This window comes from Penicillium macrosclerotiorum (genome assembly GCF_028827735.1).
Source record: "Penicillium macrosclerotiorum strain IBT 26536 chromosome Unknown utg000006l_segment0_segment0, whole genome shotgun sequence".
Classification (NCBI taxonomy): Eukaryota; Fungi; Ascomycota; class Eurotiomycetes; order Eurotiales; family Aspergillaceae; genus Penicillium; species Penicillium macrosclerotiorum.
The window spans coordinates 3,161,628-3,187,565 of NW_026643085.1; the positions used below are offsets into that span (position 1 = coordinate 3,161,628).

Here is a 25,938-nt window from a genome sequence, read left to right on the forward strand (position 1 = left end):
ACAGACCAGGAGGCTGGTACTGGGGAACTCTTGGAGTACCAGGTATCCCCTGAACAAGAGCGCCGATTATTAAGAAAACTGGATCTCTTGTGAGCATCAGCGGAAATGGGAGCCTGTTGATATCTTGAGAATATGTTGAAACTTACTGATTTCTATTCTGAAGCATGATTCCGACTATGGGGATATGTTACATGCTACAATACATGGATAAGCTGGCTCTTAGCCAAGCAACACTCTTGAACTTGCGATCAGACCTTGTGAGCATATCTTCATAGCATCCAAGGCACGTACGCTGCCATTCGATCAAATTCTCATTACTTGACAAGCATCTTGCAGGCTCACAGTACACATGGTGCTCTGCAATATTTTATTTTGGATACCTAGTTTGGAGCTGGCCCACCTCATACCTGATTGTTCGCCTTCCATTGGGAAAATACTTGGCAGTTTCAGTGCAAGTTTTTCAGATATCACCAGAATATTGAATTTACAACCTAATGCGAATAGTTTTATAGATTCTTGTGGGGCGGTATTTTGATGTGTCATGCGGCTTGTCAGAACTTCGCTGGACTGATCACTGCACGATTTTTCCTCGGAGTTGGTGAAGCTGCTGTCGCGCCTGGATTTGGCTTGATCACTGGAATGTTTTATAAGCGTGAAGAGCAGCCATCACGGTATCAACCTACTGCATTAACCGAGATAGCACAAGTGAAGCTAACATTTATTTTTTTTGCGCAGTCAAGGTGCATGGTTTGTTGGTAACTGTATCGCCAACATAATAGGTGGCGTAGTTGCCTATGGAATTGGCCACTCTGCTTCGAGCCTACAGAGCTGGCGTCTTTTATTCCTTGCCCTGGGTGCCATAACTTCTGGTTATGCTGTGTTTCTCTTTTTCGTTCTCCCCGATTCGCCCGCTACTGCTTCTTTCCTCACACCCTCGGAGCGAACTCTTGCAATGCATCGAACACTGACAAATAAAACTGGTGCTTCTCAGTCCACGCCATTTCAGTGGAGTCAGGTCGTGGATGCGGCAAAGGATCCTCAGGCATGGCTTTTGGTGATATACACTTTTTGCGTGAATCTTGCCAATGGTGGACTGACTAGCGTATGTTGATATTGTTGACTCCTTAGCCCTCCGGTCATTTTATCTGGCTCTAACATCTTGATAGTTCGGTGCCATTATTGTCGAAGGATTTGGTTTCTCTGCTTTCAAATCATTGCTGATCCAGATGCCAATGGGCTTTTCCCAACTGGTCTTCCTCATTATTACGGCAACTATCGCGACATACGTTTCCTCAGCTCGAATCCCCGGAATGATGCTAAATGTCGTTGTATCTGTAATTGGCACGGTCATGATATACACTCTCGATGATGTCCATAAAGTTGCAAAGATGGTGGGGCTGTGCTTCGTCGCAGCGTTTGCTGTCAACATCCCCCTTGCCTTAAGTATCGTCAGTTCAAATGTTGCCGGTGTTACGAAAAGAAGTACGGTCAGCGTTTCTATCTTCGCTGCGTACTGTATAGGAAATATTGTGGGTCCACAATTCTTCTTGGCTTCAGAGGAGCCCGTCTATGGCGTACGTACATCTCTCTTGTCATTTCAAGACCATATGACTAACAATTTTTTAGACCGGTATCCGTGCTTCGCTTTGCGGACTTGCGTTAGGTATTTTTTTTCTAGTTTTACTTCTCATATTCTATATTTATGAGAACAAAAGACGAGACGCTAAACAGAGCCCGATGGACTTTTCTGATCCCCACGATCTTGTTGCGGAACAAACGAACAAGACGGACCGGCAGATTCTTAGGTTTCGTTATGCTCTTTAGTCGGAATCTTTAGTGGATGTAAAGAGCAAATTTCAGTCTTTTTTTTCCTATTTTACAAGAAATCGGTTGATACTGCGTCAGTCACTTAGAGTCTTCGATAACCAGAAACAATTCAGGACTTCAGAGGCGGGTCAAGTCCGAATTAAGCAACGGACGTACGTAAAAACAGATAAAGTTGACATTTGCGTTTTTCCAATATCTGCCTCTCGCTCCCACATCACGAGTCTAGGTAAAAGTGTCGGGATTTGGTTATGATGGCGAGCACCTGGGAAAGTGCCGGGGGCTCTAGAGGAAACTTCCATCGAAAAATTCAACCACAAGCCTGAGCGTCTTTGACTCGAACTGCTGTGATTCCGCGATCACCGTAAACGATATGAATTCCTGTGAGAGGATCCTCCCTGAGCCATGGTGAAGTGTTTTCCGTTTGGTGCCAATGGTAGAGGGCCTCGTTTACCCCAGCTCGCTGTGTATGAATCTTCAATCCATGGTCTGTTCATACAGTGCACCCTGAAACAATATGTCTAACGAAGCAGCGTAAGAAGGCAGCATCTTATGACCTGATGTAAAAGCCTTGAAAGTGCAAGTGTGACGAATGCCCAAAGCATGGCTATCAAGAAGATGTGAACCGAATAGGCCGAGAGATCAGCTTTTAAATAGAAAGACGCGAGACTGGAGACCAAGGCCAGGCAGAAACGTATCGACATTTCTCCGCTGGCCTATGTCCAGACTCTTTGGGAGGCATTTTCTAAAGATGCGCAATGGGAATGGAATGTGAGATGCTGTAGGGTTCGGCCGAAAGCCAGAGGGTTTTGGGTGTTTATATGCTGTCAGGACACCCTTTCTGCTTCAAATACCTCCTACATAATTTTTTGGAGTCTTGATGAATGATGTGGAGCTCAATTTTGAGAATTTCCAGTTATATTAAGTACTGTTCAATATCTTCGGTCAAAAGTTGCCTCACATTCTCCTCAAAGTCGTGGCTGGAGACAGTAATATACCAACGTGAACGGTTCAGACTCGAACCCCTCCTAAGAAAGGGAGAAATCGAGTTGGGCTCACTGATGACGTTCTCTGTAATCTATTGGATGATAAAAGGAATGCAGCAAGGGGCCTGGTGCTGTTGCTGTCTAGAAGCACACACTGTTCCCAGCCGATCAGCCACCATCCGATGGCTTTGGGTGGCGTAGGGCGTAAACCGCCCAAATTGCACCGCTGAGCATATTAATCCACAATTAGCAGCAGCTTGGTGGGCTCTACGCCGACTTACCGAGCAAGAAGACCTCCCAGCTCCGATGCCCCCAGCCGTTGGCAAGAAGGGCCCTAGCGCATCTGTTGACCCATAACGCCCCATAGCAATCGTCATGGGGGGCTTTGTTGTCGTTTTCATGGACGAAATAATGGTTCACATATCATTGACCACCCTTTGAATAACTCCTGCTTCCATGAAATACCAGTAATTGAAAATCCGGGACCGAACCAGCGGACCTTCGGTCGTATTCACGGTGTCCAATTAAATCTGTATACGGATAACCTCTCCATAGAAGCCACCTATATCTATCCAAGAATACCTACGATATTATACCCCTTGGACGTGTTCAATCTAGAATAACGGGGTCGGTGAGGCCTAGTACCAGCTGCAACGCCTGGCAATTTCTCTCGGGAGTGTCGATTTCAGCGGAATTCCTCTCCGTATCTAATTCTTGTTAGAAGAGATGTCAGAAATGAAGAGCTCCCAGTGCTTCTTAACTGGCCGTCCGATCTGCTGGGCTTTCTTGCGAGGCTTCACCTAGGTGCCTATCTTATATAATATAGAGCTGGCTTGTGGAGGACTCCTGCTGCATTGAAACTTGCTCCAGGTAGGCTGCGACAGTGTCTGGATTTGGCGACATATATGACAAAGGTATCATCTCCATGATGAGTGTGGGTCTCCGCTTGTATTGCTGGCATCTTCCTTCCGACAGGTGATTCTCACCCTATCTATCGCGCTCGTACTCACCCAAATCGCGCGACGCTGAAGCAGCGGTTTGTGCTTTACCAAGTTTTCCAGAATCATTAGATCCTAATTACTTCCATTATAAGTACATACGACCATAGGGTGTGGAGAACAGGGCTTCCCGTCCGCTCAGCCGTACTTAAGCCACACGCCGGCAGGTTAGTAGTTGGGTGGGTGACCACCAGCGAATCCCTGCTGTTGTATGTTTTTGTTTTTTTGCCAAACCTAAGAGAGCTGTTGCTGGTGTAAACTGAGTAGCGTCGGCAAGGGCAGCCAGCTTCTTTGGCGGTCATATTTGGCAGGTTCGCGCGTCGGGATCATCGGAATTTGATAGGAACTGTGGTCGTTCGCTATCGAAGCGAAGAGTGTTCATAGTAAATCACATACCTTTGAACATCAGCCCTGAACGTTATTTTTATAAAAAGGCCCTGTACAAGATCCGGTTATTCACACTGGTGGAGTAATGGGTGGGGGCGTGATGATCAGGGATGATATTAATCTGCAACTGGTCGTAAATAGGATCGTGATAGTATTTACTGCAGTTCATATATTTATCTTCGTATTATCAGGGTCTGGATAGCCAAGGAACTCCTACATAGTTTCTATTGTATATGAACTGAATCAAGATAACTCAATCACTTGAGGCAGATTTCAGGTAACAAAGTTAGGTGAATATGGTCGACTTATTGATTTCAAAGGATTCTAGATAGACTAAGAGGCCGTCATTTTTCCTTATAGGTTTTCTCTTCACAGTTAATTAAAGAATAAGAGCGTACAACATAGGCAATTGGCAATTCGAAATCAAGGGTACAGCGAGATTATGATTCCCCGTAGTCACGTTTAGTCATCACGAACTTTGCTAAGCTATTCGAATAAACCCGTTAGCTGGCATTTGTGGTCAAATATGAGGTCGCGTTATCCCTAGTTACTTTCTTCCCAAGGTCTATACCAGGTTTCCAATGTTCAGCCTACCACGCTTATTCCAGCGCCCTACATCTCCAGTGCGGCAATTTTCTCAAACAAATTTCCCTCTCCTCTATTCATCTGAAAAGCTTGAGGAAGAGACACTCCCATGGTACACGGAAGATGGGTTTTACCCCGTTAAATTGGCGAAGTGTTCAACTTTAGATATCAAGTAATTAGAAAACTAGGGTATGGTGGATATTCCACCGTTTGACTTTGCAGGGATCTTCAGTTCGTCTACCCAACCTTAACACAGGATACTATGAGAACTGATTCTATAATAGGCAGCATATTTAATAGAAGCCTACAGCCATTTAAATAAGCTCGGCGTATACCATGACGATGCTGTGCTTATATGTACAGCGCTAGATAGCTTCCAAATAGCTTCGGCAGAAGGAATCTATCGGTGTCTTGTTCATCCACCCTTGAGAATCAGCTTATATAATTTGCAGAATCAATTCAAGGCTCAAATACTTCCCGAAAAGCTACTCAAAACGACTCTATTACATATCCTTCTTGCCCTTGATTTTCTTCGTACAGAGGCTAGAGTCGTCCATACAGGTATGATTCTCCACTATACTTTTCAATAAGAGTTTCTAAATCTCTTCAATAGATATTCAATAAAAGAATATTCTACTCGGTATTGAAGACACCTCAATCTTAGACAATTTCGAAGAGGAAAAGAACTTCACTGGTGTGACTATGCGGCTCTGGGTGGTATCGACGGGCACGCTGCTGCAGGCTTGGATTGCCAGGGGTCAATAATTTCCATGAGGTTCTCTCAGGATGATTCGTGTTTAATGGTCAACCTGGGTACTCTTTTAATCTATTCTGGTATTGCAAGGTCCAAGTCTGTTTCGCCTTATACGGTGCCAAAAATAGTCACCAATTACGGGCAGAAGGTTACTGTACGTAACTGCAGGTAACTTTGGACGGCAATGAGGCCCTCTGGCTTCCTTCCGAGGTTCGACCTAAATGTTCTGTAAGTTATAGCAACTTTCTTGTCCTAAAAGATGCATCAAAGATGCATCAGGAAGAAAACATTTCATTGGAAATAGAAAATTCTGAACCTGTCTACACCTGACGCCATCCTCAGCGCCAAACTCAACCTGGACTAAAGAGATCGAAGTCAAGAAGTCTACATGATGAAGCTCTTACACCATGGAAAAATCGTCAAGAGCCATAATATAATAGTATAGAGATAGATCTCGCTAGGGGTGTAATAGGGATACCCACCCTATTTCTAGACGCTATTTTTGGTATGGTAAATCGGGTAACCCCAAAACCGATGTCCGTAACGCACTAGGAATCAGTGAAGAAAGGAAACCCAGTGTTTTCTGACGGACATTTTTGAGAAACTGTTCTTTTTCCAAACAATTCAAACTTCTCAAATTTCAACGTTGATTGAGCGAAATGTTTCTCAACTGGCCTTTTTACTTGACGCTCTAGAATGTATATCGATATGAGTAGACAAAAAAACTTCTACGATTTCAAAGACGTGACATGGTAAGAAAACAGCCCATGAACTCTCGGTGCCGGAAATGTGGTCCCGAAAGGTTCAATAGTGAGTCCAAGTAAATCCACCTGGAGGTCATTTGGCTCCTGCCACAGGATTTCTGGCAATACGGGTCCTCGGTTTCCAGAGATGATGGGTACTAACCCCTCACATGTATTCCATGTGCTGTTCACAAAGAATTAGCGGCTCGGAAACAGGTTCACCCCCACTTACCATAAAACCGGGCGTCATAGTATCAAATCAAGGCCCTCTAATGTATATAAAACCCAACCTCTGCCTCGCAAGGTTAGGAACATCAAAAGTTTCTAATTCCGTGTCTTTTATTCTCCTCAGCGCACATCTGGTCATGGCTCCGCAATTATCTCTCGGGGGGTTCCTGAAATACATCGAGGCATTCAATGCCAGAGACTACAAGGCTCAACATGACTTCTACCACAAGGATGTGACTCTTGTAATTCCCGATCCGGAAATCGGCACTCTGATCGGATCAAAGGGTATCATGGATCACTATGCCGTGGTTCATGCAGATGCTCGCGAGACGGTCGTGCCAATGTGTGTCATGATGGATGACAAGCGAATCTTCTTCAACATGGAGGCCTATTTCTATTATCTCAGAACGACCGACAAGGCAGTCCACAGCCACAAAGTCAACCCAGGTGACGTGATTCGAGTGAAGGTCTGGGCAATCTACGATATGGTAGATGGCAAAATGCATCGGATTACCTGCAATGCTCTTGGCGACGAGCTGTTGGGTCAGGTTAATGTCAATGACCTGATCAAGGAGAGCTGGAGTCGTGTCGATGATGATATTAAAGCGAATTGGGGTCCCAAGTCTTTCCTGTGAGCCAGATCGTGTTATGTTGTTTGTTGCGGCTTCTTTCTAGAAACAAAATCGACATTTATTACTATCTGGATATTTGTAAATCAGATATCAGACTCATACAGGAAATTGGATCCGCACTCGGATTTGTCAACCATTTGTCAGAGAGAAAGAAGAAGAATAGGTCAGAAATAACAATATGAATATGCTTCTTCTTTACGGTCAATTTCCTGAATAAGAATTGTGTTTTTCATTAAGTCTTGCATGTATTCAAATAGATATCGCGAGTGATAAAACAGATAAGCCAGTTAGATGCGATCAATAGGTTATTCAAATCATACATTTTTCCGGCACTCCAAATCATTCGATCATCCCTGAGAACAGGATATTGAACCGGATCTAGTCTACGTGAGATACGAATGGCCAGGGAGACCGGATTTACTCTGCTTTGACAACCTCATCCATCAGTGAATGGCAGCCTCAACTCATACAAAATTCCATCGACACAGATGGAGTACTTGTTACAAACTGCGACCTTATTGGTCCTTCCTTAGACTTGGAACTTTCTTTGTCAAATTTAACGACCAATTCAAATGCATCCATTGGGTATTATTGTCTGGATCTCTAACCACATTTGAGAACAAGCATAAGGAATGAAAAAAAGGCAAAAACAAGGCAGCAAAAGATAAAAAGCCCGAGACCTCCAACCCAGGTCGATAAAGACGTGAGAATGTAAGCAGAAAATAGGATGCAGAAATCGACAAACGCAGGGATATAAAGTGACCTGGCGAGGGGGCACGGACCAAAGTGCCAGGACGAACGTTGGAAATCACAGATCATCATTAGTCGAGCACTTTATTTCATCAGAGCAGAGTAGTGGTTTTTTCCCCTCTCCCTATATCTCCTTGCAGAGAAGGGCATGAAGCGCAGGTGGAGGGAGAAATAGACAAGCAGACATCACGGCATGTCAGTAAATACGGGAGTCGAAGTGAATTCGTCAGAATGCGCCAGGGCAGAGAGAAAAGAAAGAAGAAAGAAGAAAAGGATGAACGAAGCACATCCATACTGAGGGCTAGGTGGGCTTGTCACATCCGATTCGGCCCAGCAGGGCCTTCCGATCACTCTGATCGAAGGGAACACGACCACGACCACGAGCGCGCATTGAAGCCGCACCATTTGAAGTGCGGCGGTCAAGCCCGGGAGCGGTCTCATTGACGACAGGAGCAGCGCTAACGCCATCCTTTGCGGCCAGCCGCACGGAACCGTTAGTAGTAGCTTGGCCGTTCACTTCGACCTCGTCCTCCTCATCGCTGCGAGTATCCTCTGCGTTGCCGTGGGCAATGACGCCGTAAGCGACACGGACAATCATGGTGAACCAAACAATGGATAGGATTTGTATGGACAGTAGGAACGAGAGGAAGATCCACTTGATGGTACGGTTCATGCAGATAGGGTTCTCCAAGCCGCGAAACGGCGCGAACAAGTAGGCAAAAGCATCGGGGTAACCATCGGTGCTGATCATTTCAGCTGTGGTGCCCGAGTAGCAGCCATACGACATATTGGCAGGCACGTTCTTGTAAATCGACCACCAGAGCATGTTGTACAGAATGTGGCGGGTGACGAACCAAGTGGCCATGAAAACACCGAAGGCCACATTGCAGGCATTCTGAAATTTCAGGTACTTCAAAACCTTGGCTGACTGTGGGATGAGATTAGCGAATGGCTTTCTTTTCGCGAAGCAAGTTGTCAAAACGTACAGGAAGGAGGACGTCGACAATGTCCATAAGGCACAGCACCACGTTGGAAACGTTGTAAAAGCCATAGATATAAGCCGAGCTCAAAAGAGTGCTGGTAATGACGTGGTGGGTCAACATCTGATAGTGATCCTTCCGCTTCTCCTCGACGTGAATGACGAAGATCTGTTGAAGGAGGAAAGCCAGCTCCACCAGTAGATACCACTTCATCAATCCGGAGAGGGAGCGCGCGGGCCATTCATTCCAGATAGCACCAAAATTCATCCAGTAATTGGAGTTCTTCCACAAATACTAGAAAGCGCAAGGCAGAAAGCCATGGTCAGCCTAGGTGCTATTTTTGGCACTTGCTCTTTTTCCCAAAAAGAACATACCAGTCCAACAATCCAGATAAATCCATAGTATAGAACCTGCCAGCCCTGTTCGGCGAGGCGGAGCGCTGCCTTTCGTTTCAGTCCCAATTTGCGACCCAATGGTTGGAGGATCCATTCAATGACCGTCGCGCGAATCGCCGTCAAGGCCAATGCGGCACTTATGACGAAGTAGACATCATCCCAGCCCTGGACGTAGGAATTGGAGGCGGGATCGTAGTAGGAGAGTTCGAAAAAGGGCTGCGTATAGGGGCGCAGGGACGGGTAGAGGTTATGGAGAGCCAACAACATAGCCAAAATGGTCATGGAGATACCTGTAGCGAGGCGATGCCAAGAAATGTTAGTGATGCAAAAGAACCTTGGAGCTGCCGAAGTGCTCAACAAAAAGAAAAAGCGACAATGCCCTGAGATGAAACATCCTTCGAGGCTTCGGGGAGGGTGTGCCTGGCTCGCATTTCGTACCGATCTGGTTGGTGACCACCCACTCCCGGAACGTGGTCTCCTTGGCCGGCCGCGGGCCACTCGAACTGGAAACATAGACATTGAGCTCCGGCGCCGACTGGGAAAGCGGCACAGAAGACTCTTTGGCCATGACGAGGGCAGTTCCAAGAGAGCGGTTGAGGAGGGCAGGGGGAAGGCTCTTTTTCTTGGTTTGCTGAAGCGAAGGAGTTGCGCCGGGGAAGGGAAAAAGAACGAGAGCGATTCGGCACTAAATTAGAGGGAGCGGGATGGGTCTGGAAGCCTCATAGGCGGGTCCACCACGCGGTCGTTTAAGAGCGGAGAGAAGGTGTGACAGGATTCGGAGATCCAGAAACGAGAGGAGGAGCGATCAATTTAGGAGAGGATTGCCAGAATCCGCGAGGTCGTGGGGAGGAGGGGGAGGGGAGTCGAGAAAGACAGAATTGAGGGGGGTTGAGAAGCTCGTTTCATGGCCCTCAACACATGATGATCGACGCTCCACACCGCCTCATCGAATGGGCGGTTGGCTATTGGAGCGACGCATGGAATACACTTCTGTTTGCGATGCGGGGCTTGACGGCTACGATCGATTGAGCTGATATACGCGAGAAGGGCCGTCTGAGTGGATGAACGTATGCAATGTATAAGGATGTATGGAAAGATATGAATGGCCCGCGGGTTGGCAGGGTTTGTTTTGTATACACTACGGGACCCCCGGGACCAACCAAACCTGGTCTCAGTCCAGGCCCTCCGTCACCCCACGCACAAATTGCCGTGCCTTGAGTCCCAATTGTGCCGTATTAATGCTTCCTTCGCCAGCTATCGCCTGCGATATGGCTCGAGCCACCTCTTCGTCTTCCCAGATGTTGTTAGTCATATCGTATCCTCCCGTTGCATGGATCTCCGCACCCACGTCACCACGCCGGGTCGGATTCTCCATAGCCGCGACGGTCTGCCAATACAGATCGTCACGCGCCTTCAGCTGCCTGTCCCTGAGCACCGCATTGCGGGTCACACTCGCCACTTGAAGCTTTTCGTTGATACTGATCGACCTCGCTAGGACGGCTCTCATGCCCTGATCCAACTGTTCCAGCGGGGGCGGCGGCTTGTAGAAGAGCCGATTGGTAGAAGAAAGGTAGATAATTGCCGCACATATGGCGTCACAGAGCATAAATACCAGCCACCGCGCCCGCGTCAGACGGTCATAGAGGCTCATGGGAGGCACCAAGCCATCGCGCACGGCGGGCGGGCTGACCGCGTCGTAGGAAATCACCACGCAGAGGTCGAGAGCCATCAGTGCCATGCCAGCGAGAATAAATTGAATGCGCCAGCGGGCACACTCCCGACCTGCGATCTCAGAGGACGTGGCCGTACCTAGGATCAAGAGATGACCCAGATGTGGCAGAAACACGTGGAACGGCAGGTAGTAGAGGAGATAGGTCCTGAGACTGCCGAGCGAACACCATTGGCATGATACCAGGGCATCAGGGCCAAAGGTCAGGTACACTTTGCGGGAACCAAGGGAGGTCAGCTTGTCTTTGAGCAGCCCGTCGGCGTCGGTTAAGACCTCGCCAGGCCGGAGCTTTGCCAGTCGGTTGAAGATCACATCGGCCGGGGTATGGATGCGCGAGCGGGTCAAAGCGAAGATGTTTGGCTCCGACGCCTGAGGACCGAAAGGCAGGCTGAGGAGGAGAAAGAAGACGACACTGGCGAACAAGAGGTTTAACGCTCGACCGGCGGCGGCGGGAACAGGGCGCCGAGGAGCGCTCGTGACGGATTTGCGGGCGCCGGAAATTGTAGAGAGCAGACGAGGAAGACCGCGAGCTGCGACTAGGATGAGGAGAAATCGGACTCTGGTTACGAATGGGGTTAAAACCGTGAAGGGCGACGGAAGAGGCCACAAAGACTTACAAACTCCAGGCGGGTGAGTCTTCCGAGTCTCCAGCCATGGTGGTAGCCGGTAGACAAGAATCACTTCATCTGAGGAGAAGAAGAATTGAGGGAGAGAGGATGTCCCCGGGACAAAGGGACCCAGGTGAGGGGGGGAAAGAAGTAGCAAAGAAAGCAATTGTCAAAGGGGCCAGAAGCCATTCTGTGTTGGCGCTTGCTGGAGCGCGCGTTTGTGGGGGAAAGCGGGCGGTGGACGGAGTTATCGCCCCCCGAAGTATATATCCCAATTCCCGCTCGAAAGTGGGACTACAACACCATCCAGGAACACACTCGCGCTGCTCTTCTGAACAATCTCGATATTCCGAATAGAACAGACACTGTCGGGTATGAGCCTACATTTTTGCACTACAAGTTTCGGATCAGTCCATCGAATATAACTCGCCGCTTAACCATTGGGGATATCTCATTGCAAAAATGCATCACAGAACGCCGGCTAATAGAAAACAGGGAACAACAAGAACGAAGAGAAGAAAAGAAAGAAGGCTCGGATGGAATACAGAGATCTTCAATCTGCATCCCGGGAACGCTTCCCCCAGTCCAGAGAACAAAAGAACAAACGCCGCCTGTCCAAGTGCCCCGTCACCTCAAGAGCCTTGCCTGATATCCAACCCGAAGCCTAGACCTGCGAGTGCATCGCTGGATGATAGGCCAAGTCTGGAGCCCGGATGCCGGAGTCACGCGAGTAATAGGACGATGCCGCATCGTTTACATTGGCGTGTGCGTTCGGATCCAGATTACTGTTGCCGTTATTGTGGTTGATGGGGGAGGAGATCTTGAGTGGGAAGCGGCTGAAGCGTTTGGTCATGCGCTTGAGGGGATTCTGAGACTGCTGCTGGGTATAGGACGGGAGCGAGTCTTCACGCTTGGCACTTAGTTGCAAAGACCGGTAGCTACTGGTCCGACTCACCAGCTCTTTTGGAGCCTGGGCCCCATATTGCCGGACATGACGAGCGCTGATGGCGCCGCCATCGGTGTGGTAAGAGAAGATGAAGGTCTGCGTTCAAGGATATGTAAGTGGGTGTCATTTGGAGGGGGCCAGAGGGGACGAGAGGACTTACTGCCAGCAAATTAACCACGCTCATGACCATGGCCAGGATCCCGGCAGAAATGACGATCTGCCAAAATGACATTCCAAGGGACTTCTGACTCATGGCTGCCATATTCAGGTTTCCTAGCACCGAGACGCCCAGGATCATCATGATGGCGGCCAGAGCAATAAAGCCGGCATCCTCGCCAAACATGGGCCACCGGCGGTTAAAGTAGCTCGGGAAGAAAGGGAGCTCGGAGATGATGAGAGCAACTATCGGAAATGGTAAGTGAATGATTAGCAGGGAGTCCATGAAGCTAGCTTGATACTGAGAGTGGGAGCATGGCTGGGAAACTTACTACTGATTAGGGCCACGATGGCGTGGGTGACTGCTTGGAAGAAGAAGAATCCATTCCGCGTGTTGGTCTTGATCAACATGACAACAGAGGCGGCTATGATGTCCAGAAACACAATGATATTTAGGGCGCGGATCGCATTGAGGATCACATAACCTGGGCCAGCCAGTTTCTCCTTCAGTTTCGACATCATGATTTCGAAAGAGTTAAATCAAGACGATTTTAAGAAGGAGGGTGGTAAGAGATGAATAACAACAAGAAGAAGTAAAAGCTGAGTCGTCGTTCACGTCCTCGGAGAGAGATGATATTAAGTCGTAAAGGGCACCAAGAAAGCAGTGGTGGTGGAGATTGAAAGGCAGGGAAGGAAGCCACTGGCCAGCAAGTAGCTTGAATCCTGGAAAGAGACAAAGTGACAAAGAGATCCCCGTTAGGCTCAAGTCTGCCTAAGAAAAGAAGAAAAGAAGAAAGGAAGAAAGGAAGAAAGGAAGAACAGAAGACTGAAGAGGCAGATGAAGACAATCAGGCAGAGAAGGTGCCGACATATCTATGCCTGCGCAGAAGTGCGTCTTACCACCGGCAGCTTGGGCTCTGTCGCGAAGTAGACACGGACCATCTCCGACAACAATGAGAGAGCATCTATGAATAGCACCTGAAACATTGTTGAAGAACAAGACAGACTGCAGCATCTGCCTCACAAGGGCGGACAGGCAAGCTTCCATTCTGGAGGCGCCGTAGTTGTCAGAAAGTGGATGTTTCATCGCCGGCCTTAGGGCACCGGTTGGCATTGGCAACTCATCGAGCGCCATGCGATCTGTGACAACCCATCCAGGAGAGGGTCCACATTTGGAGTGTGTTTCGATTGGATTCTCGTCTATGAGGTTCGATCGGTTGATGAGTGGCAGGGAAGCCTTGGAGACAAACGATCATGAAACAAACCGCCGGTTTAGAGCGCAGGGCGGTTGGCGATTGGCTCTGGTTCGTCCTGCCCGGCTATCCAGACGATCATCACAACTCAGAATTTGCAATATCACAACCCCCTGTCAGCCCCTAAAAAAAGGGTTCCTGATGCTTGATTGTTTCGTGTGGGAAAACGACCGTGATGTGTTGTGTTCGGTGTTCGTTTAATTGTAAGAATCCTCGGGTGGAGCCATAAAAGGATGCGATAGAGTGTATAGTAATAAGAGTGATATCGTAGTGTATTTAGAGTGTGATCTAAGGTTGTTGGTTGTTGGGTTGTTGTTGGGAGAGTATCAAACATCTTCGCCGATCAGGCTGACCAGCATGAGCCCTTGACTCTTCAACTATAGCAGCCATCATCCCTAGATTCTGGTCTTCTTCTCCCATCCTTGAGGCTTCTCCCCCGATCTGCCATTGTGTATGAAACCATGCAGGGATTTACGCGCCCAATCACGGCGCCAACTCCAAACCCACGATCGTGCCGCCAGGAGAACAGGGGCCGTGAAGAATGGGGGCCAGCACTAGACCAGTCTTAGATGACAGAGACATCGACCAGATCGGTGCACAGATGAATCAGAAGAGAGTCCGGGTGTCCATGGCTCGTCCAGCCGAGCCCTGATTCGCCGCGCCGATGGTTTGCCGGCTGTTTCCACCCCGCCCCGACACTTTTCTTCCTCCTCCGCCAGCTCGTCCCCTTCATATCCCGTCCGCATCTCGGTATCTCCTCTCCTTCTCTTTTTCCCTCTCTTCCTCGCCATGACTCGGGGCAACCAGCGTGACAACGATCGGGCCAAGGCCCAGAAGAAGGCCGCCTCTGCGGTAGGAGCCCTTTGACACTATTCCCTCGCAATCGAACCCCCCGCCACTGACTCGCAACAGAAATCAAAGAACACCTTGTCGGGCACGCAGTTCCAGAAGGCCAAGGAAGACGCCGCAGCCATCATGCGCGAGAAGCAAAGAAAGGGTAGGTGTCGCAGTTCTCGTTCCTGTACATCCCTGATTGCTCTGGATCTGACTTGATTTTTTTTCCCTTTGCTTATACAGCCGACGAAAAACGAGCCGCCGAATCCATGCAAACGCAAGGCAGAAGGAACTAATCAAGTCCTTCGATTCGAGACACACCCTGTCTCTCTCCTTCCCACGTTCCATAGAAGTCATTGTCAACCCATTTCTGTGGGGCATTGATCGGCGAAATCGAGTACATTGCGCGATGGGCTTGTTGGGGACCGCGCACGATGCGCCGAATAACCGTTTGGGTGGGGGAATCGAATTTGGGTCACTGAATTCTTGATCACCATACGCCTCTATCTCCCTGTTTGTTACTTTTGTGCTGGTGTATAGCGAGGCGTTTTCATTGGCCAATCATGGCGTTCATTCCCTCCTGCAAATGCCTTAAACGAAAAGCATTATAGCGTCCATCAATAAACGATCTGGAACGAGCCACGAAACAACGTTGTGTGCATGGTTTGCGTCTTTTTTTTCTGGTTCTTCTTTCTATTTATTAGCTATACAAAATACTATGTACTCTAATTAGATCTGTATCATGGGCGACTGCACATTATTGCGTTGCTCCATAAGCGCCCCAGTAGGCCTGGGCCCGCTCCAGTCGGGCTTTCCACGCCCACTTCGAGGTACTTGCTGGGGACTGTGTGCTTGGACGGGATATAGATGCCGTCGGCTCCCGATCACATGGGAAAACTGCCGCTATCACACTCTCAAGGTCGAATTGGCGGACTGCAAGGTCCACAAATGTCCACAGGCTCTCGCCATCCCATCCAACATCTCGCGCAAACTGAAGCACTCTGCTCACCGCATCGGCTCGGAGCGCCGGTTCGGGAACACGCTGAAGCAAATAAAGACCAAAGGCCCAGCCCGATATATCCCGTGGATTGGCTAGACACCAGTTCAGTACAGGGTTGAGCAAGCGTGTGGTCCACTCCGCCGCCCAGTTCGGGTGGCTCTTTCCATCAGGGCGATTCTCAAGCATTGTCTGCAGCCCGCGCATATAGGTAAATGCATAGTAATTCTTGGGGTGCCGCTCTGCAGCTCGCAGCACGATATCTAGTTCCGCCCGCTCGAGACTGAACAGGGCCGCTGCGCTTCGTGGTTCGGCCTGCAACCACTGGTCCAATACCCATAGTCGATGGGACCAGAGAGTAGGAGACTTTGTATGACGGTGTAGAGGTGAGCACTGATAGGATCTGAGTAGCGTAAGCTCCGCGTCAAATAGCTGCGCTTTCGCCAGGGTCGGGTCTGTGTGATTGAGACACTGCGCTGCGGCTGCCAGCAGCCGGCGCTTGCGCCAGTTACAAGCAGTCAGATGCTCGCAATCGAAGAGGAGCATTATTTCAGTGACGACAAGATCTGATGCCAGATCACTCTTGTCTTCCTTCTTCTCGAGGCTGGCGCGCAGGTCATCATCTGTCATTGGCAGGAGACGTTTAGTAAAGAGGTGCCGTGCAACCGTGAAGGCCCGGACTAGAGCTTTCTTTGTGATGCCAATGAAGCATCCATCCTGAAGAAATGAGGAACCGAGACTCGAAGGGATAATTTCGATCTCGAGGATCTTGTTGCCTCTGGAAGCAAAGACACCCGCAAGCTGCTGGAACGCATCTTCGGGGGTAGTCATGGACAAATCGAAGGGGTGTTTGGTGAATAATGCGATAGAAATAAACGGCTGTCAAGAATACATGGCCTTATGTTGAGAAATTTCTTGCAAGAGACTCGATCTTGGAATCTTGATGCTGATCTAGATTGTCGTGGTGGGGGCCAGGCTCATGGTGTCGCTGCGTCGGTGAAGGCGGAACAAATACAGCAGCCGTGACTTCGACCTCGCTCGATCGCCGTCCAAACGTCATTCTGCTCACCCCCGACCTTTTAGCCTGCAAGGCCCGACCACAATCTGTGCCTCGCAACATCGCAACCCCTATATCGTCGGCTAACTGTCCATCTCCTTCTGGATTTTCTCGGCTCGTGAACTAGACTCGCAACCCTTGGCCAGTTGGCCATTCCTCCGCCACCATGCTGTCCCTCGTGCTCACCATTCTCTTTGTACACATTGCGATTTACCTCGTCAACACTATCGGCGCGTCTACAATAGACAATCTGGTATGTCCTTCCCTCCAGCTAGCCATAGATCGCATTTCGCGGCACTCTGGAAATTTCCTCGACCCTCACAAGATCGCCCTGCTGACATGGAACCTTTCACGGCTAGCTATGGCATCTTTACCTGAAACTCCCGACCTCAACCTCCAAAAATGCCCGTGATCAACAGCGCATGAAAAGCGAAGTGGTTCAGCTCAAGCGCGAGATGAACAACACGAGCTCACAAGACGAGTTTGCGAAGTGGGCGAAGCTGCGCCGGCGGCACGATAAAGCCCTAGAAGACTACGAAGCAATGAGTGCGTGTCCCAAACCAAGGCCTACGGAATCTGTCCTAGTTGCACCTCTCCGCTAACCCTTGAACCTGGTCGTCCACACAGACAAAACCATTTCTGCCCAGAAAACCTCGTTCGACTGGAGTGTCAAGAGCGCCCGCTGGCTCAGCACCAACGGCCTGAAGATCTTCCTGCAGTTCTGGTACTCGAAGACGCCTGTTTTCGCACTCCCAGCTGGCTGGTTTCCATACTACGTTGAATGGGTGCTCTCGTTTCCTCGCGCGCCACTAGGCGCAGTGAGCATTCAGGTTTGGAGCAACGTGTGCGCGACTGCGATCGCGCTGATTGGTGATATCTTGGGGTCGCTACTAGTGCTGGCTTCCAGCCAGAAGACGGCACCAGCCTCAGGCACGGAAGCCAAGAAGACACAGTAACGACGATCAGACGACACGCTCGACGAGCCTGGGTTGTACTATAAAGGCCAAAAAATCAAAACTTTGTGGGAAGCCACAGTGTAATGAGTATCGCATAGCCATCGCATTTCATTATCATTTTTAATCGAAATCTACAAGTCCAAGAAATTTCCCCCTTTTGAAAGCATAGCAATGCCTATAAGTTCATCAGATATTGAATAATCGTTTATCGTCAATGACCTCTTGCCGTAGCGTGGATCTCTGTGCTTGACTCTATGATTGTATATCATCACACGAACATGAAGCTAATGGCTAAAGCAGATAGAGAATATTGAATATCTCGAGAGTCCGGCCCCTTCGACAGGGCTTCTGTGACGCGAATCACCGCTTTTCCATAAGCTACAGACTCGAAAAAAAGACAGGAACTCCTCGCCTCAAGAATGAGCCCCATTGAGTTACCCCATCTCAGAGAGATGAAAGGCAATCGCATGACTATCGAACCACGACGAAAGGCAACCCAATACAAAGGGAGACCGAAGCCCCCCTTCTCCCTCCGACCACTAGCCGCGCACGCCATTGTGTCCAGTAGAACCGTCGGATTGCAGACTAGGGCCGGGGAAATAGGGCAATAAGCCGCTATCGAATTGCTTCTATGGCGGCGCGTTTCCGCATTGCCTGGCTTGAAGAACTTTGGAGAACCAAAGCGCAGGATGTCCGGGGACTTTCTCCCAAAGCGAGGGGTGAAAGAAGAAAACTTCTTTGTGCGTAAGCTTTGAATGCGATTCTTCGAGCGAGGAGTTGAAGGGAAAAAAGAACGTCAGAGATTTTGCCGCTTTTTTTAAGCTGATGTGGTTACGGTCATGTGACTATCGACCTAGGCCCAGTCGGGGTAAGTGTAAAGTCATATGACCATACTGGCGTCCTGAATACCACACAGTATAGCAACGTATAGGCAATCATCGAGCGGCTATGATGGATGTCTTTTATGCAATTGATCGCCTAGATCTCAGGTAGTGCCGAAAGTTTTGATTTTTTTTTTTTGGGGGGGGGAAAGTGCGGTGTTCGTTTATACTTGAAAATTTTTAAAAGTTTGGCACCTCATGTTGAACGTTAAAACGAATGCATGAAAGGCTATGTAAGAAAGAAAATACACAAAACAATTTTGTACACCATTTACGCCTTAGCCTTCGACTTGCCAGTCTTCTTGGCTGTTTTCTTAGTCTTGGTAGCAGGCGACTCTGTCACAGCCTCTTGTTTGGGAGTTTCTTGCTCTGCCTTCTTGCCCTTCTTGGCCTTCTTGGGGGTATCTTCAGTCGGGGCAGGAGCCTCAATGGCCTTGGCGGGCTCTTCAGTAGCGGCCTCAATAGCCTGGGGCTCATCCTCCTTTTTCTCCTGGATGGGGACATCCTCCACGCTCTTCAGCTGAGGAATATCAATCTCGTAACCGATAGCCTTGAGCTTCTCGGCCTTGGCCAGGCGCTTTCGCTGCTCCTGCTCAACGCGCTTTGTCCACTGCTCACGGGTCTTGCCCTTCTCGAGACGCTTCTTCTCGATGCGGTTCCACGGGGTCACCTTGAAGCGGCGGTTGGCACCCTTCCAGACCTCAGGATGAAGCTGCTCGCCGGGAACAAACTTGCACTTCAGAATATGACCGAACATCAAGTAGTTATCCATGGTCTCGGCGACGATCTTGGCGACAGTAGTCGAGGCAAATTCCACAAAGGCATAGTGCTTTGACCGGCCGGTGAGCCGGTTACGGGAGAGACGAAGACGAGTGATTTCGCCAAACTGAGAGAAGTAGGCACGCATCTGGTGCTCATAGAAACCGTGGGGGATGCGACTGCGAAGAGAACAGGTTAATATATGGCGGGGGAAAAAAGGAATTATTCGAAAGTAACTCACCCAACATAGACGGTACCGGGCTCCTCTGTGGTACCAGCCTGTTGCAGCTTCTTCAACTTCTTCTCCGCTTTCTTAGTACTCGGGATCTTGGGGACTGGCTTATCGGCGTTATATCCTTCGTCGCCCGATTCATCCTCTTCATCACTGCTCTCAAATCCCTTGATGAGCGCAGCAGTCTGATCATCTTCAATATGCTCCTCGCCTTCATCCTCGCTCTCCGCGGACTCAACAAGCTCGTCCTCGGATTCCTCTGGAAGTTCCTCTACCTTCTTAGACTTCTTGGTGTTTTTGTTGGCAGGAGCCTTCTTTTCAGCAGCCGCAGAGACGGTCTCCTCCTTCTTAGACTTCTTATTGCTGGCAGTCTTCTGAGTAGCAACAGGCGCAGGCGCAGCAGCCTCGTCTTTCTCCTCGTCGCTGAGGAAGTCGGCGGCGCGTTTGCGAGGCTTGGCCTGGCGGGTAGACTCGCCATTGGCCTTCACGGCAGGCTCGGCCTTCTTCTCCTTAGGCTTAGCAGCTCCATTGGCCTTCTTCTTCAAAATCGACTTCGGTGCGGCATCTTGGGCGGTCTCGGCGGCTTTGGCCTCGACCTTCTTGGTTTTTTTCGCGGGCGAATCGCTGCTGACGGCGGGCGCTGCATAGGAAGGTCAATGAGGTTACATATATTATTAAAATATTGAAGTAAGTCACATACCCTTGCGCTTGTTTCCCTTCTTATCAGGGGCCATTTTGGTCTGATGTGGTTGAAATTGCAGACTGGTGGTTGCTCGACGCTCTGCGGAAACTTTTTTTTTCACAGACTTACGTCGAAGGCGGTGAGAGCCTCCGCAAGCCACATCGGCCAACTCCATGCGATGCTTATTCCACCTCCGCCCTTGAGGAATGGGGCGAAATGGGCAAATCTAAGAAGGACAAGCCTCTTTCGCACGAGGAGATATGGGATGACTCTGCTTTGGTGCAATCCTGGGATGATGCGGTTGAAGAATACAAGGTACTCCTCACAACGCCTATCTCACGTGACCGCTATCTGACCTTGTTGATGAGCAGCTCTATCACAGCATCCACGCCAAAGGAGAGAATATTGAAGATGTTTTGAAAGAATCAAAAGCGGCAGAGCTTAGTGGGAATGATGGCATTGTTGAAGAAGACGCCGCAGCAGTTGCTGAGGTGGATATTATGGAGGCCGATACCGACGACGTGGAGTCACTGCATCACGAAACAGCGCCAAATATCCCCCAGGTATGGAATGAAAGAGGTTTTCTAAGTTCGCTATATTTGCTTACCACTTTATTTCATGCTTCTCAAATACAGAGTGGAAACTCCCATGCTTCCTATGCGGACAGCCCTGCTCTTCCTACCACTTCAGGATCAACTTTGCCTACCGGCACGATGCCAATGCCCATGCCTGGCGCAGGCTTCCCGCCTGGTAAGTATTAAATCTTGAAATGTTCTCAAACTGTGTGTTCTAACCATGCATTCAGTCCAAGACGAGAATTTGAAACGCCTGATGATGGCCTGGTACTTTGCAGGGTACTACACCGGTCTTTACGAGGGGCAGCAGCAGGTCAACCAGAGCACGAACTAAGGGGATGGCCGTCTATTGATACTTCAAACACAGTGTTGCTGGGAAGACTCGACTACAAAATTTAAATACCCAGATATGAGGAATTGATCTCAATCATTGAATCCAGCTTATCTTTTGAAACTTAGTGGGCAATACATGAGACTGGAATATTTGTGATAAATATGTGATTATCGAACTATCTAGCGGGTTCCATAATTTATGAGCTCGTACAACGCCAACGCCCACATTGAAAAAGTACAGTAACGAATTAAACCATTTTTTCGAACCGAGGACAGTTGTCCTCACCTCCGCCACCCATTAAAGTTCATATCAAGCCTGCTAGTTGACATTTACAAGGGCCCACCAGTGCCTCCGAGAAGACCGCCGATAATGGGAATACCACCCAGCGCATTGGGCTGCGAGCTGGGGTGATGGGTAGTAGTGGCAGTCGGAGTCTGGAAGTTACCAGAGGTGGGCTTCTTCTGGGTGGGAGTAGGACTGTCTTCTCCATCCTGTTCGTCATCGGCTTCCTGGTCATCGGCATCAGAATCACCGTCCTCGGCCGGAACATGGGCGGCTTGGTTGTTCTTGTTGTTGGTGTCCTTGTTGTTCAAGCCGTTCATCAGCTTGGTGGCAGACTGATGCAAAGGCTTTGTTAGCATAATGCGAGATCTTTACTTGGAGCTCGGATACCAACCTCAAGACCCTCGAGAGTAGTGTCAAGGCCCAAGCCCTTACTGTCGTCACGCTTGGTCGGCAACGACATGGCACAGGATGCGAGGACCAGGAAGACGGTCAGGAAAGACAAGCTGAATCGAGCCATTGTGGTGGATATCCTGAACAGTATGGAAATTGAGAGAGGGTAATATAGACCGGTATTGAAGATCAAAACGAGCGGATCTGAGAATGTCTCTTCACAAACAAATGTGCACTACCGGAGACACAAAAGCAGGGAGAGTCTTTGGCCACTGGGAAGATAAGCTAGATTTATACTCTAACCCCCTTCTTTCGTTGCAGTTCTTAGAGGGCGAGAATGGAGGGCAAAGGGGGGAGGCCAGGGCGCTGGGGCGGGTTACGAGGAGCACCAATGCTTGTTTATTGCCATGTTGCCGCGAGGTATCCTAGCTATGAGTTGTATAAACACCCGTTTCTGTCCCACTCTTTGTCGCCTATGCTTTGCAGGTGCCGTATCTCGGAGGTAGCGTCTTCTCAGATGGAAAGAGAGGCATCTCACCACATCTGCAGATTCGGTAATGTCCCTGGAAGACAATGATCAACCGTCAAATCAATCAAGGGGTATTCTTTGAGCCAGTTACATTGCGCAGGCAAAAGGGAGAACATAATTTTACGGCTACAAAAAGGCTCCGAAGGTGGAGTCTGCACATTCCAAAGCAACGCGTCTACAGATGCATTGTGCACGTATTTGAAACCTTACTCCCGTGATCAAGAGATATTGCTCATATTTTGGCTTCAAGATGACTATCAGAAATATGCTCAGGGACCAGAACACATGCTCTATAGGATTGAGGTACTACAGATGTTCTTTAAGATGGAATCTCATTGCAAGAAATCATTACAACACGCTTTGACATTGAAGACAGCAAATTCATTGAGACATCCTGATTGAGACCCTGCCAGGGCCAGGGATCTATGTAAATCCCAATCTGTTTACATTCCACATCAAACATGTGACTTAAGTACTGCTTATTATTGTGTTGGCCTTGTTGCGCCTCACCGCCACAAGATTCTCGGGCAGAAAAAAATAATGTTTCCAACGTTCCGTTGGAGGCAACAAGGAATGTATCTCCCTACTTTGACACGCACAGCCCCATATGAGAGGCGCACGCAACACGAGGGAGTCTCCAGAAAGACATTTTGTCAAACTGTGATGGCTCACTTTTGGCAAGAATTTTGACCTCAAACATCATGGAGAACAGACGGACGAGACTTCGAATATGCCGTAAGAGGATTGTGTGAGAAACTTGTGCATTTATGGGCGAGATGGGTGTGTTCACAAAAGCGATGCTACGTGATAATAACGGTTGAATGAATCCTATAGGTTAGCAACTTGGGGAATGTTCCATCTTCATAGCACCTTGTCAGAAAGCAGTAACGTTACACCTGCACTGAAAGACATTATTTTCGGTGCAGGTTAACACTTCTTCCAGGGGGCTGTAATTGGCGTGGTCACCGATGCAGATAGAGCTGCGCTCCAGTCCATCAGCAGGGCTGTCGGTGCATGCCAAACACTCAGGTATCCGAAAGCTTGTGTGCCTCAGATTCCAAAAGCAAATCTTATCTCTCCTCAAGGGATGTGAGCTCAAAAGCGAACCCGACCACCTCGACAGGAACGGTAGAACCGATCCAAATGGCAGGGGTCAGGATTAGAACGAGCAGACATTATTCTGGGTCTCGTCACTAAAATTTGCAAGTGGAATAATGTCCATTCACAAGGGTATGTTGGAGACCGTAAAGTAAGATATGTAAAGAAGGAAAAGAGAAAAGCGTGTGCGGCAGGAAATTTTAGTCAATCCACAATATCTATTACATAATCATATCACGTGCATTTGGACAATTTTATGCAGTATGTAGTACTACGTAGTATCGTTTTCGTGGACAGTATATAATTTGCACAATCTACAATTGTTGTCAAGATAAAAGAACTTTGGATCCAATTCTTGCTATGTAATGCTACCTTTTTGGAGAATTTAATGCAATGCTTTTAGTCTTATTCTTGGCCTCTTCCATCAGCCATCAGCACCATGACCTCAAGAAAGAGAGATCATGAGAACTTAGGCCAGATTCTTTCCAAAGAACTGAACACATTTAGCACCAGCTTTATCAACCTTGTCATAGAGGTCAGCATGTGTCAGACCATCCACAACGTATAGCTCTTTGGGCTCTTTTGCCTTCTGTACACCGTCCTCGCTATACCATTTAGTCGCAGCCTTGGTGCCGGTGATCATCAGCAAGGGTCGCGGACTAATCATATCATTGTGGGCAAAGGCATCGAAATTTCCCATGAGGTCCCAACTGCGCGGTAGGCAGGTGTTGGTGGCGCGTGGGTGGAACGCTCGAGGAGTGCGGTAATAGTTCATCAAGTCTCGGAAAGACTCTGGGAATTCTGCAGGGGCATATTCCGGTTTCTCGGGGAGCATGTGGACAATGGGGACCTTTTCGCCGCCGATATCACTATTTCGGTCTTTGCCAGCGGTCTCAAGTTGAGTTTTCAAGATGTCCAAGTTGGAGGAGTCCTTGTCGAATCCCCGACGAGCCATTGTGCCGACGCAGACCGCAGCTGCGGTGGCGCAAGCCTTGATGCGTAGATCGGTCTGGGCTGCGAAGGGCGCATAGCCACCCGATGCACAAATACCCAGCACCCCAATCTTATCAGAGTTGACATCCTTTCGGCTGACCAGATACGTCACTCCGCTCTTGATATCCTCGACACGTTGGTAAGGGTCCTCCAAATCTCGCGGTTCGCCCTCCGACTCGCCTTGGTACGCGGCGTCATAAGTGAGACAGGAGAATCCGCCCTGAGTCAGAACACGAGCATAATTGGCAGGTGACTGTTCTTTGATGGAAGTCCAGGGGTGACAAATGACAATGGCAGCACCGGAGCGGTCGGGCGAATTGGCCACTGGAGGATAAAAGAGTCCCGCGATCTTATAGTTGCGGGAGAGAAAGGTGACCTTCTGCGGCGACGACATTGTTGTATAAGTGTCTCAGGTGCTGTCTAATGTATCACTGTATGATCTGATCTTAAATATACTAGAAATCATATCATAGTTCTTTATCAGCCTTTTATAGTTGACCATGAAACTTCAGACGAACCTGAAAACTCCGAATTTTGTCGGAATAGAAGCTTCTTTTCGGCCACGGCAGCCCACTTAACTACGTCATACAACGTATTTCACTACCGATTGAGCCACCCTATCACCGACGATATTTGAAACCATCTCGATATATTTTTTTCTCAATCTATCTACTAGGGCAGTGGCTGATCCTATGACCTTTTGGAAACAATTGAATCCCGAAAAAAAGAACTTGGTGGAGGGCCCAGCATTCTCAGTAGACTGCTGGATAGGCCTATCTTGGTCGTGTTGAATCGTCTCGATCGGCTCTATTGGCAACATTTCTGGTTGGAAGACTCAACAAGTGCTAGGCCTTCTCCTTATAGATTTGCTTGTTTGACCGTGTATGCTTTTGGCTCTTCTTCGTATTGAATCTGTGCAGTTACCGAATTCCCCCTGCGGGTAGCACAGTGTTATGAAATGCTAGTTAGACACCTTTGATTAATTAATCTAGCACTCGCTTGGTAGGACTTTCTGGCAATCGTGAGCACTCACGCAATAAAGCTTTGATACGGGAAGCTTGCTTAGCAAGCTGCTTTGTTATATATAGTGTTTTAGGTGTGAGCCCGCCAGATCTACTTCTAGGTCTGTTAGCTAGTGATGTTGCTGTTCTGAGCGATATATTGAACTTGGATAAAACTCGCTCAGTATCAATTAGAAATAGTCCTATGCTGGTGAAGCTTGATTGAATCGTGCCTGCTAGGGAAGGCTTCCTAACGTGCTAGTTTATGAGATTCTAGGAAATCAATCTTATCAACAGGATTGTACCCTCGGCGAGCTTGCTTCGGAAGATTTGCCATATCTTGAATATACAAAGGCCTAGGGGAAGAACCACATAAATTTA

At 48.8% G+C, this 25,938-nt stretch overlaps 11 protein-coding genes across 11 annotated transcripts; 5 read left to right on the plus strand and 6 right to left on the minus strand.

Moving 5' to 3' along the window:
- Positions 1–164: 164 nt before the first annotated feature.
- N7462_006410 (uncharacterized protein) lies at positions 165–1,824 on the plus strand (the record flags this gene model as incomplete). Its single annotated transcript, XM_057078128.1, has 5 exons — positions 165–257; positions 505–671; positions 736–1,102; positions 1,167–1,574; positions 1,627–1,824. The coding sequence occupies 5 exons, from the start codon at positions 165–167 to the stop codon at positions 1,822–1,824; spliced, it is 1,233 nt and encodes a 410-aa protein (XP_056933708.1).
- Positions 1,825–6,642: 4,818 nt separating this feature from the next.
- N7462_006411 (nuclear transport factor 2 family protein) lies at positions 6,643–7,140 on the plus strand (the record flags this gene model as incomplete). Its single annotated transcript, XM_057078129.1, has 1 exon — positions 6,643–7,140. One exon carries the CDS (start codon positions 6,643–6,645, stop codon positions 7,138–7,140), a length of 498 nt encoding a protein of 165 aa, XP_056933709.1.
- A 1,048-nt stretch (positions 7,141–8,188) lies between these two features.
- On the minus strand, positions 8,189–9,830 carry N7462_006412 (uncharacterized protein; the record flags this gene model as incomplete). The annotated part of the gene is made up of 4 exons (XM_057078130.1): positions 8,189–8,815; positions 8,874–9,161; positions 9,242–9,552; positions 9,701–9,830. The coding sequence occupies 4 exons, from the start codon at positions 9,828–9,830 to the stop codon at positions 8,189–8,191; spliced, it is 1,356 nt and encodes a 451-aa protein (XP_056933710.1).
- Positions 9,831–10,433: 603 nt separating this feature from the next.
- On the minus strand, positions 10,434–13,223 carry N7462_006413 (uncharacterized protein; the record flags this gene model as incomplete). Its single annotated transcript, XM_057078131.1, has 5 exons — positions 10,434–11,677; positions 12,326–12,509; positions 12,555–12,641; positions 12,706–12,947; positions 13,034–13,223. The coding sequence occupies 5 exons, from the start codon at positions 13,221–13,223 to the stop codon at positions 10,434–10,436; spliced, it is 1,947 nt and encodes a 648-aa protein (XP_056933711.1).
- A 1,520-nt stretch (positions 13,224–14,743) lies between these two features.
- On the plus strand, positions 14,744–15,084 carry N7462_006414 (4F5 domain protein; the record flags this gene model as incomplete). Its single annotated transcript, XM_057078132.1, has 3 exons — positions 14,744–14,806; positions 14,867–14,951; positions 15,032–15,084. 3 exons carry the CDS (start codon positions 14,744–14,746, stop codon positions 15,082–15,084), a joined length of 201 nt encoding a protein of 66 aa, XP_056933712.1.
- A 461-nt stretch (positions 15,085–15,545) lies between these two features.
- Positions 15,546–16,616, minus strand: N7462_006415 (uncharacterized protein; the record flags this gene model as incomplete). The annotated part of the gene is made up of 1 exon (XM_057078133.1): positions 15,546–16,616. One exon carries the CDS (start codon positions 16,614–16,616, stop codon positions 15,546–15,548), a length of 1,071 nt encoding a protein of 356 aa, XP_056933713.1.
- Positions 16,617–17,008: 392 nt separating this feature from the next.
- On the plus strand, positions 17,009–17,798 carry N7462_006416 (guided entry of tail-anchored proteins factor 1; the record flags this gene model as incomplete). Its single annotated transcript, XM_057078134.1, has 3 exons — positions 17,009–17,095; positions 17,202–17,388; positions 17,470–17,798. 3 exons carry the CDS (start codon positions 17,009–17,011, stop codon positions 17,796–17,798), a joined length of 603 nt encoding a protein of 200 aa, XP_056933714.1.
- A 1,152-nt stretch (positions 17,799–18,950) lies between these two features.
- N7462_006417 (RNA-binding protein) lies at positions 18,951–20,404 on the minus strand (the record flags this gene model as incomplete). Its single annotated transcript, XM_057078135.1, has 3 exons — positions 18,951–19,617; positions 19,680–20,310; positions 20,371–20,404. 3 exons carry the CDS (start codon positions 20,402–20,404, stop codon positions 18,951–18,953), a joined length of 1,332 nt encoding a protein of 443 aa, XP_056933715.1.
- A 164-nt stretch (positions 20,405–20,568) lies between these two features.
- On the plus strand, positions 20,569–21,261 carry N7462_006418 (uncharacterized protein; the record flags this gene model as incomplete). The annotated part of the gene is made up of 4 exons (XM_057078136.1): positions 20,569–20,667; positions 20,724–20,915; positions 20,988–21,102; positions 21,158–21,261. The coding sequence occupies 4 exons, from the start codon at positions 20,569–20,571 to the stop codon at positions 21,259–21,261; spliced, it is 510 nt and encodes a 169-aa protein (XP_056933716.1).
- Positions 21,262–21,590: 329 nt separating this feature from the next.
- On the minus strand, positions 21,591–22,063 carry N7462_006419 (uncharacterized protein; the record flags this gene model as incomplete). The annotated part of the gene is made up of 2 exons (XM_057078137.1): positions 21,591–21,878; positions 21,938–22,063. 2 exons carry the CDS (start codon positions 22,061–22,063, stop codon positions 21,591–21,593), a joined length of 414 nt encoding a protein of 137 aa, XP_056933717.1.
- Positions 22,064–24,032: 1,969 nt separating this feature from the next.
- Positions 24,033–24,950, minus strand: N7462_006420 (alpha/beta hydrolase; the record flags this gene model as incomplete). The annotated part of the gene is made up of 1 exon (XM_057078138.1): positions 24,033–24,950. One exon carries the CDS (start codon positions 24,948–24,950, stop codon positions 24,033–24,035), a length of 918 nt encoding a protein of 305 aa, XP_056933718.1.
- Between the last annotated feature and the right edge of the window lie 988 nt (positions 24,951–25,938).